General features: G+C 30.0%; 2 protein-coding genes across 2 annotated transcripts; one reads left to right on the top strand and one right to left on the bottom strand.

Annotated features, from left to right (window-relative positions):
- Window positions 1-6,725: 6,725 nt before the first annotated feature.
- LOC119681890 (mediator of RNA polymerase II transcription subunit 25-like) lies at window positions 6,726-9,637 on the top strand. The gene is made up of 4 exons (XM_038095193.1): window positions 6,726-6,984; window positions 7,051-7,203; window positions 7,272-9,033; window positions 9,111-9,637. The coding sequence occupies exons 1-4, from the start codon at window positions 6,880-6,882 to the stop codon at window positions 9,635-9,637; spliced, it is 2,547 nt and encodes an 848-aa protein (XP_037951121.1). The 5' UTR covers window positions 6,726-6,879.
- Window positions 9,638-10,550: 913 nt separating this feature from the next.
- Window positions 10,551-11,540, bottom strand: LOC119683468 (RIP-like protein; the record flags this gene model as incomplete). Its single annotated transcript, XM_038097152.1, is given in 3 exon segments — window positions 10,551-10,773; window positions 10,834-11,132; window positions 11,192-11,540. Coding segments are annotated over 3 exon segments (594 nt in total). The 3' UTR covers window positions 10,551-10,601.
- Window positions 11,541-11,674: the final 134 nt, after the last annotated feature.

Below are 11,674 nucleotides of genomic sequence, written 5' to 3'. Positions count from 1 at the left end.
TTAATTTTATAAGAACTTGAAGGCATTTTCAAGGTCTAACTTAATTAACTTAGTAAGCGACGTAACAAATTTTTAATTTATTTCACTATTAGGCATAAAGGAAGAATAGAAATAGTGGCGGAGCTAGAGCAACTCTGAACGTCGGCGACATCAGAATTGCGAGGCCCCTTTCATTACCGAGATGAAGTATGTATGAAAGTTTCATTGCTAATCAAATTAAAATAAATAATTTTTCCTACTTTTAGTCTCACTGAATTTTTTTAAGATATCATAATTTGCACCAGTTGCTATTTTCACTTTAATTGATAGAATTACCAATAGAAATAGTCTCTCTTGGTTTATAGTACTTTTTAAGTAAATCTTAAACAATTTTTTGAGAAGTTTCTTTCAATAGAAATTGTATTGACTGATACTGTGAGCATGGTTCTGTTTACTATTTAAGCTTTCGGATATACTTTCTCTAAATGATTTTCTTTAATATACCGGATAAGTTGCTTTATATCATTAATTGAGTCTAGTGGGTTCGACTTTAAAAGCAGCAGTTCCTGATACAGTTCCTTAGGCCGAATTATACCTAAAGCATTAGAATGTTTAAAAAGGTCTTCATTTGGTATACTTTTCATATGATTAATGTCATATATGAAAACAAATTGTTCAAAATATCTATTAAGTTTTTGCGAAAGTCCTGTGGGCGTGAAGCTTTAGTCAGTCGCCAAAGCCTAGTGCTGCCATTGAATAGAAACAAAAAAATAATTACACTTTTTAGTACAAATTTTGTTCTTAATTAGTACATATGTTCAGTCTTATTAGAACTTAACAGCATTTTTAATTTATATTACAATTAGACATAAAGAAGAATAGAAACAGAAATATAAGTACAAATTATTATTTTAGTACAAATTTTGTTCTTAATTAGTACATTTATTGAATCTTATTAGAACTTGAAGACATTTTTAATGTCCAACTTAAATTATATGATAAGTTAAATCAAAAATTTATCAATTTATTTCACAATTAGTCGTAGAGGATAACATAATACGGTTAATAGGCCTAAATGGAGCCTCAGGTTCACTGGTATGTCCTAATCATAAACGATGTTTTTATATTGTTTTAACTTTTAGGACAATTTTTCCTTTTTTTCCAGTATCTACAAACGTAATAATCTATGTAGAACTATAAAACACAGTACACTATTTCGAATAGTGAAAAATACTGTCAAATGAACAAATTCATAAACTTACACAAAACCACATTAATCCAATTAGACTTTTGCAATGAAACTCAGTACTAGGCTTGTTTAAATTACTCAAATACATACTTATGAAATACTTGCTTTGCCAGATGTATGTAGAGACAATAAGTCCTCTCAACTTGAGTTCGCCTTTGTAGTAACCACCCGAAATACTTTGAAAAGTTGACCTTGAATGTGCAGTAAAATTTAAGGACATTTAAGTGATTCTTTAGGGTTGTTGATTTTAGTACAAGAAATCAACATAAACAGAATGAAGCATTTCGAAGGTTAAAAAATTTATTACACATTTTTAAAATATCCAAATAAAGATATCAACAAAAAAAAGCTTCTATTTTAACCCTCCAATAAGAAATTCCATGGCCAGTAACAAAAGTACGAAAAAAATAGTATCTCATCCGTACTACATACAGCAGCTACGGATGATATCGCAAAAGATTTGGATACGTGCAGTTGTGTGCTTCATTAATATTCCAAAAATGTTGCTTCCGTAGTTCGTGTTGCTTCTGCAATTTGCGTCGTGGAAACATTAAAAAATGAAGGCATGGGCGGCACTGAATGTGCCCTTTAGTGACTGCGTATGTCGTTAAATATTGTATGCCATTCTCAAAGCCCACAACAACAACAACAACAACAATAACAAATTCAAAGCGAATATTTTTAGTTTAAATTAAATTTATAAAGCAACAATTTTAGAGCTTAAAATTCCGTCGAGTACTATTTGTGTAGTCCTTTTTTTATGCCATTTAATATGTAAAAAATATTAAAGGAATATATTGCATATTTTTCAGGCCAGATAAAGGTAATATTATTTTCATATAAAACCTTCATTATATTGTATATGACTTCGTGTAATATTTTCAAAAATTTTTTATAATATATGGATGCACCTTAATATTAGCAACGTTCCTTCTCTGTAATACATAATAATATTCATTACAGATCAAATCCAATTAAAAATTATTTAATGTTTTTTCAAATTAAAAATCAAATAATAATATAGGAATAATATAGGAATATATAGTCACTTTTATTGCACTATGTTTTTTATCTAAAGTACTAAGCCAACATCCATTTTAGATGAAAATGTCATACATTTTAGATAAATACTTCTTCTACCGACATAAAGCTTTTTTTTTGGCTCATTTTTTTATTTAGAGTTTCGTGTCAATTTTCGTACAAAATAAATGTTAGTACTAGACTTAAAACATTAATATTACATATACACCATCTTATCCTTATATCATTTCCCATAGAATAATACTCCTCTCCAACCCTGCTATAGTTAAGATGTAAATATGGAGCAATGTCTATATAGTTATAGCAAATGTTAGATAAATTTGATAGAGGGTTGAGACCTATGCTTTTATTAAATTCAATGGCACTAATTATATGTATATTTCCAGAAATATAAGACATTATCTAGTGAAAACATAAAGATGTCAATAAATTCCGAAAAAAACGTTTTGGAAAAGAATATTTCTTAGTACCTAGAATTGATAAGAAAAGTCTAAGAAAATGAAGATTCTTTTTAAAACACAAGTCAGATATTTCAACTAACGCAGAACTAACTCAGCCATGCACGCGGTAATTTCACTTTTCGGATATTGATAACCCTCTTGCACCGACTGAACCGATCATTGAACATAAACACCAAGGGTTAATAAAGAAACCTTAAGCAGACAAGGATTCTACATAGATCAAAAAGGAGTTGCTACAACTAATGCGAAACCAATTCAGTACCCATAATTAAAACTAGTTAACCCTATATCCATATTCTGTACGGAAACATTATGGTTTAACTGGCTTAAGATTTTCCAAGAATTCTTTTTAAGACATCCCCATTCTTTTAAGACATGGTTTTTTACTAAATCATCCCCACCAATACCCATGAATAAGACAATCTTCGGTACTTGTTACCAAAACTTAAACCAACGGACCCTCTTTAACTATTTGTGTTTAAACAAAATTAATAAAACGATTAAATAAGTTAGGTTATACCGGCGGTCCCAAGGGATTCACTTAGATCTATAGGTGCATTGCATTGTGTTACCGTATTATTAAAAACTCAAGGATTAGAACCACTCACAACCCTTAAATAATTAAATAAAATTAATTAAATAATTAAATAAAATTAATTAAATAATTAAACAAAATTTTAAAATGATTAAACAAAATTTTAAAATAACTAAATTTAAAAAAATAATTAAAATTATAAAATAATTAAAATTATAAAATAATTAAATAAAATTATTAACATATTTTATTAAAATTTTTAATTTAACTAAATGAAGTTCATAAAATAATTAAATAAAATTAATAAAATTATTAAATAAATTGAATAAAATGATCATATAACGTTAATAAAATAAAAATATTTAAATAAAATTATTTTGCAATATTTGAAATTATTTTAATTAATAATTCCATATAATGATAATAATTAATTTCATTATACAATACATTTATTACGTTATATTATAAATTTGATATAAATTGTATTAAATAATTTTGTAATATTTGCATATTTTTTGCAAAATTTAATTTTTCCCATTTTATTCAGTAAAAAAATCTTAAAGCGTTTGTTGTATGCAAATTTCCTCATGCAATTACTCAATACTCACCCCCCACAAGCGTTCAACAAAAGAAAAAAAAAAAAGAAACGACAAAAACAAAAAAAAAATGTCAAGCAAAAAAGAAAAACAAAATAAAAATAAATGCAAAATCCAACAAACATAAATGTTTTCTTCTCTTGTTTCACTTTTTTCTTATAATAAGTTTGTCTGCAAAGCAAAATAAAAAGCTTTTCATTTTCACTCTCACTTTCATTCAATACGAAAAAGTTCTCATCAAACACAAACACAAAAAGAAACAAAACAAATCAAAACAAACATTAAAGAAATATTCATTCGCTCTCGAACAAACATTTCTGTTCGATTATGTTTCACTCACGTGTTCAACTTTCATATCATTTCAATTCCACACAATTAATGCATATCGAACCCAACAAGTTCCCAACATGTTGGAGCATTAGCACAACCAAATCTCAACCATAAATTTAAAGTTTATTTACTAAAAAGAGCAAAATATATACACTTACCTTGCACGGCTAAAGTGTGGCTCTTTGCACTCATTCAAAAACACAGTAGCGTAACTAAAAACACGTTCATGTTCATACACATTACAGAGTTGTTGCAAAAAAATAAAAAAACAAAAAAAATTATTGTTTTTTTTAGTTATAAAAAAATTTTTATGAACAGCGCGAAACAAGTTTTTAAACTTTTTTCTATTATTTATGCACACCAAAACTTTATATATTAAAATTTATTTGTTAAACATTTTTTTTATCAATAATTGTTATTTAAATTAACGCATCTCATACTAGTGTTACCATCTTATCAAAATTAAACACTACTCGTACGTATATAACCAATAAAAAATTATGTTAATTTGACACATAAATCACCATTTTAAATCCATCCGGCTCAGCCATACGATAAGAACGGAGACTGAAGACAAACTGACGGCTGCGATACCTTACCACCACATTGCACAGTTTGTTGTCTTATGTGTTGAAGAGAATAGCATCTGTGCAATGTTGTAAGCTGACTCACTTGAATGAATGTGCGAAAGGGATAGCACAAGTATTATGCAAGAAAGAAAATTTTATAAATGGCCTGCAGGTAAACATATGATTTGATATAGGGTTGTCATTAACAAAAATAATTAAGTAGATTTCAGAATATTTGCAAATAGAACATAAAACATTTTGAATATAATGTATAATGCATGTATAATATCAATATTGTTATTAAATTTTTCTTTTTTTAAATAATTATATTAATTATTAGGTAATAAAAATAAATTTTAGCAAGTGAATTTATGAATAAACTCTAGAAAAAAATGCTAAATCAAGCTTCAAATAAATACTTCAAACAATTATTTACGAATAATTAAATCAAGAAATAATAATATAATATAAAATGATTTTTTGTTGTGGTTTACTATTTTTCGAAAGCTCTCTACCTAATAATATAAATAATGTTTGAGAATATGACATGGTTAAAGAAATACATACAAGTTCTCTAAAATATTTTCACATCTGCGTTAAAACATTGCAGACTGTTTGAAAAATGCGATTATTGTATATTTGGTTACAGATTATATAAATGACTATAAAAAATAACTCCACGTAAGAAACTTTAAATAACTTTTATCTTATACTACGTTGTACTACATTGTGAGATTAAGAGAACGAGCTTAAATTAATCTACATTCTTAAACTCCACCGTTTGCATTATACATTGGAGATTAATTTGACGTTTCTGTTGTTATGGTTTGTTTCGTGTGTTTGATGAATTTCTGTAAATAAAGCATTTAATTACAATTTTGTACTAAAAAGTTATAATATAAATTTAATAAATAGTTTTATAACAATAATTTAACAAATTTAATTTATAATTATGTACAAAACTATTATTAAACAAATTTATTAAAAATTTACTCACTTCGTAAAAAAATCTACGATGTTAGACCATTTGCAGAGTTGCACAAAGAAATAATCACCATTTCGAAGGAGATTTAAAATTAATCTCGACAAAAAGGAGATTAATTTCTGTATGGAAAGTCTGAGATTAAACAACGATCTTGATTTTTGATTTAATTTAGATTTACTCTCGATCTATCAAATTTTCTTGTCCAATTGAACATTGTTAGAGTAATCGTGTAAGTAGACATATACATTTTTAACAAATACATACATATATCGAATCAAATAGCAGTTAATCGGTCAAATCATATAACACAGCCATTAATATCAGGGTTATCTTGCTACTCTAGCAAAATATCTAAAGTATTATAAGTTAATCTCAAGTGTTTTATATTTAACCACAGATTTACCAAACAAAAAAGAGCACCTCGATTGAAAAAATCAGTCCAGATTAACCAATCGAAAATGTTATTATTTTCAATAACGCTGTATAAAAATGTTTAGAACAGTTACGAGTTGACATATATTATATATTTTTGTTTTTAAAAAATGCTTTTGTGAATCTTTAAAATAAATAGCTTATAAACTACTTTTTTTTTTATTTTTAATTTATATAATAATCTATACAAAATAACTATAATTAATTGATTTAAAAAAATTTTAATTTTAATTTAAGAAAATTAATTTGATTTTATTTTTAAGATTTATAAAAGCTTTTTTTTAAAAACAGATATTTAATTTATATATAATTTAAATATATGAATACCTAGTTTATGTATATATTTATGTTAAGTAGATAGCGTAAAAGTGCATATATCTTGGTATCTGTTATCATAATACATCAGCTGATACAGTCGATGTTTAAAATTATCTTAATAATAAAAAGTAGTATTATCTACTACTTTTCTTAATAGTATTGACAGCACTGACACCCTTATTTAATTCATGGTTTCAGGTGAAATATTGTTGGTGTTTGCTAGTGTTTTGATTTGTTTACGTGCATTTCTAAGAATCTTCTTTAATATTAGCCACTTGGATTTTATAATTTAAGAACATTTAAACATAATAGTATTTAGGGAATCGTGTGTTAGAGCGGTAATTTATTTGTTTGCGGATATACACAACATTACGCCGGTTCACAATGGAAATTGATTCAGCATTAGCTGATGTCCTTTTTGTTATTGAAGGCACAGCAATTAATGGCTCATATATAAATGAACTTAAAAGCAACTATATTCTACCCACTGTAAGTGTAGTAAAATATACTAAATATATATATATAAGATATATGTTATAAATAATTTATTTTTAGTTGGAGCACTTTACTCAAGGTGCTATAGATGAGCGCGAGTATCTCATATCGGAGCGACATTCCACACAATATGGTATTGTGCTTTATCGTACAGCAGCAAATCTTCTAGAGCCATCATGTAATACGTACGGACCATTCGCAGCACCACAAAAGGTGTGACAAAATACAAACGAAATAATACTTGAAATTGAATAATAAGATTTGTATATCTTTTTAACTAGGTAATGGAAACTATAGAACGGCTACCGTTAGTTGGTGGTGGTATGGAATCATGTGCAAATATGGCCGAAGGTTTTGCTACAGCTCATTGCTGTTTTGATGACATGCACGAGCTGCGTAAACAAAACATGATAGATCCCTTACCTGTGCAACGTCACTGTGTACTTATTTGTAATAGTCCACCATACTCAATGCCGGTTATGGAATGTTATAAATATATCGGAAAAACAGTGGAGCAATTGGCCGGTTTATTTCATGAGCGTAAAATTAATTTATCAATAATAGCACCACGTAAAATTCCGGTACTATTTAAGATTTATATGAAAGCTGATGGTGATCAACCTTTGCCAGCAAAGAACTATGCAAAAAATATACGTCATTTAGTTTTACTTAAAGGCTATCATCTTAAAGAGCGTCCACCAAGTCCAAATACTGTAACACAACAACAACAAAATCAAATGGTCGCGCCAAATATGAATCAAACGCAAAATCAAGCACAAGCTCAGCAACAACAACAATTACAGCAACAGCAAGCACCTATGCCTATGGATACTAATCAAAATAATCAACAACAGCAAGTACATGTTGCTCCGGGTAATATGAATACTGGGCCACCAACTCAACTTACACAAAGTGCTTTAAATCAACAACTTTTGCAACAGCAGCAACAACAACAGCAGCAGCAACAACAACAACAGCAACAATTTACAGGACCAAATGCTAATCAAAATCCTATGCAAAATCCAAATTTTCAGCCAAATGTCAATCCACAAAATCGCTGGATTATTGCTTCCAATCAACAACCACAAGTACAAGCGCGTCCTCAGTTTATGCCTGGTGGTCCTGGTGCTGGACCGATGGTGCCAAATCAAGGTATGCCTGGTCCAAATCAAAATTCGGCGCTCATTTCACAATTAAGTGCGCCACCAAATCCAACAGTAAATCCACACTTCCAGCAACAACACATGCGTTTACAGCTTATCAATCAACAGCATCAGCAGCAACAGGCACAACAACAACAGCAACAACAACAACTGCTGCAACAACAATTGAATCAACAACAGCAGCAACAAAATCAAGCACAAAACCAACAAACGCAACAGCAGCAGCAACAACAACAGCAACAGCAAGCTATGAATGTGCAAGGTGGACCAGTGGCTGGACCTGGTGGTCAAATGCAGCAAAATCAAGTTGGTGTTTCTGTGCCGGTCGTTTCCTCATCCACCAATGAGACTGGTATGCGTGACCGTGAGAAAATTTGGACTGGCACACTTGAATGGGTTGAAAAATCGAAACCCGACCAACAAAAAATAACACGCACACTACAGTGCACTATCAGCACGAACATTAAAGATGGCGAACCTGAAATCAAACCCGATAACTGGCCGCCCAAGTTGCTAATGCAATTAATGCCTAAACATTTGGTTGGCAATATAGGTGGACAGTTCCTTAAAGATTCTAAAATGGTGGTATTTCGACCAGTGCCATGTGAGGCACTCGATTCACTATCCAAAATGATGACAACTGGTTTTGCTGGTTGTGTACACTTCACACCTGGTCCGAATATGCCCGCTGGCGATATTAGAGTCTTAGTGCTACTGTACACACAAGAGAAGAATGCCTTTTTAGGTTTTATACCCAACAATCAATCGATGTTTGTGGAGCGACTACGTAAAGTCATACAACAGAAACAAATGGGTCAGCATACTAATGCAGTTGGAAACATGCAACAGCAGCAGCAACAAATGCAAAATCAAATGGGTGGTGAGTATTCTAAATCAAAAAAAATATGTATATAAATATTACAGTGAAAGTGCAGTTAAAATATTTCTATTTTATAGGACAAATGCCTAATACAATGCCACCAAATGCTATGATGGCACAACAGGCCCAACAACAGCAGCAAAAACCAATTCCTATGGAGGTGCAACAAATGCAACAACAGCAACAGGATCAACAACAACAGCAGCAGCAGCAACAACAACAGCAGCATTATAATCAATATGCCCAACAGATGAATATGCAAGGTGGACCGATGCAACATCAACAGCAAATGACTATGTTACAGCAACAGCAAATGCCAATGGTGGGTCCAAATGCGCAACAGATGCAACAAATGCCTCCACATGCAGCCGCTGCTATGCAACAACAACAGCAGCGTATGGTGCGTCCGATGATAAGTAATAATCCAGGTTTACGGCATTTACTGCAACAAACAACACCGGGTAACCAGTTTCGTCCACAAATGGGTGCTGGTGGTCCAGGTCCTGGTGGCCCTATGGGAGGTCCACCAAATCAAATGGGTGGAGCAGGCGGGCCCATGAACACGAATCGACCATTTGATGAAAGTAATTTTGATTTTATGTAATTGCTTTTTTTTTACTTACAGTTTAAGTATTTATAATACTATGTCAAAGAATAAAATATTCAAATATACTTATAGGATGGAGTTACTTCATCTTCAAATATTATTTTGTATGTTTATTCTATGAAAGTGACTAAAGCGCTGTATTGTAGTATTAGTTCAAAGCTTACTTTTATATTATTAACTCCTATAAGTAAACTTATTAAGTAGAAAAGATGTAGAGATATCAGACCAGTTAATTTTGCCCAGATCCATTTAATTATTAATATTATTATTTATTCCATACTTCATTAAAAAGTAATGTTGTTACAGCTCGCCGGGGTCTATAAAACATAACGCGAAAGGAATTACAAAGACTTAACATTGGTTAGAATGTGAATAGATAGTAATGGCGTGGGATGGAAGGAGTTTGTTAAGAAGAAAGAATGGAATGCAGATTGGATGGAAAATGAAAGGTAATCTGTGGGTTTAACAACGTGTGGGATGAAGAGATGTGAGTAAGGTGTTTGCTAATTTAAGCTAGCTTGTGTGAAGGTGAACAAACCTTGATCTTTTTATATGACGAAGCCATAAATCAATAGATTCCAAATTGCTATTTAAGTTGCAAGATTTAAATAAATTTGTTTAGGGATGGCAGACTGTATAACCTACACAATGTACTGCATGTGCAACTATATTTTACTTTTTGATTTCACTATACAACAATAATTACTTTATTATTACTTTATTTTATAAAAAAATTTAAAATAAACACAACAACGATTTAATAAGTAATACAAATGTTTTTAATTATTTTATGGTTCTTAACCAAATAATGTTATGGCCATCTCTGCTTCAGTATATTAAACATATTTAATAATTATAATAAAATATTCGTCATATTACAAAATAAATTCTATAAAATAAAGTTCTTGCCTTCAATCATATATAACAAAAAATAAAGACAATATTTATAAAATAAAATAAATTAAAAATTACAGAAATAATCGCAACTATCACACATTGCATTCAAAATATTTTGATTATAAATATTTGGTTCAATAAAAAATATTAAGCGCTGAGCACAATTCTGTTCATGTTTCTCAACTTTTGACTGCAATTTAGTAACCAATTCGTTCAAAACACCATCATAAAAGAAACTAAAACAAACATATATATTATTTTATTAATATATAAATAAAAGTAATCAACAATCTTACTTCGAACCACACTTGCAGCTGATAATCTTACTGACACCGCTTGGTTCTAAAGTTGCTCGTTGACATATTGGACAAAATGCAGCACTGTCCTCACCTACATTTATAATATATTTCTCTTCTTCTTCAAATTGTTCTAAATACCAATCATTTAGCTCATCTTCGAGTTCTTTATAGATTTCCTCCTGCAATTTTAGATCACTTTCAATTTCCGCCAATTCATCACGTAAAACTTGTTGCATTAGAAGACGGGATTGTTCGAAACCAAGTTGACGTGCATCGCGTATACGTATGCGACATTTCTTTGAGTATAAATATAAACTGAAATATTAATTATTTCTAAATATTATATTTATAGTACTTCACGCAATGTGTCTCTCAATAATTTGTTTCCATAACGATACCGTTTAGCTGCATTCTTCGACTGCAACTTCTGCTCTGCACTTGTGCGATAAACTGGACTAGTTGGACAATTCAGTGACATTGTTTTTATAAATTTTTATTTTATACCAAAGTACACAAAATTTTTAAAATAAAATCTTTAAATCGAAAATGATGAAATGTACTCGCCTTCCACAAAGGCGCGTAATTTTGATTTGTTTTGCACAACAGCTGATCATTTGCACAGCCATCTGCAGTTGTTGCCACTTTGTGTGGAACTCAAGTATATGTGCAATGTGGAACTTATATCAAATAAGTATTATTAATTTCTATATAAAGAAATTTTGAAATGAAATTCCTAAAATATATTCATCAAAAAAGTGTTATCAAAAAAATATAAGTAATACTATGTTCAGACACACCTTAATTTCGCAAAAATCTTAATTACATCTTCGATTCAGTG

Source organism: Teleopsis dalmanni, chromosome 2 (assembly GCF_002237135.1).
Source record: "Teleopsis dalmanni isolate 2A chromosome 2, ASM223713v2, whole genome shotgun sequence".
Taxonomy (NCBI): domain Eukaryota; kingdom Metazoa; phylum Arthropoda; class Insecta; order Diptera; family Diopsidae; genus Teleopsis; species Teleopsis dalmanni.
Note: the sequence above shows the minus strand (reverse complement) of the source record. Positions and strands in the feature narration are given on the sequence as shown.

Excerpts from the sequence above, each read along its gene's own strand:
- LOC119681890 (XM_038095193.1), top strand. The coding sequence starts at position 6,880 with ATGGAAATTGATTCAGCATTAGCTGATGTCCTTTTTGTTATTGAAGGC. Across the intron at positions 6,985-7,050 it reads GCAACTATATTCTACCCACT|TTGGAGCACTTTACTCAAGG; the intron begins GTAAGTGTAGTA and ends ATTTATTTTTAG. Across the intron at positions 9,034-9,110 it reads AATGCAAAATCAAATGGGTG|GACAAATGCCTAATACAATG; the intron begins GTGAGTATTCTA and ends TCTATTTTATAG.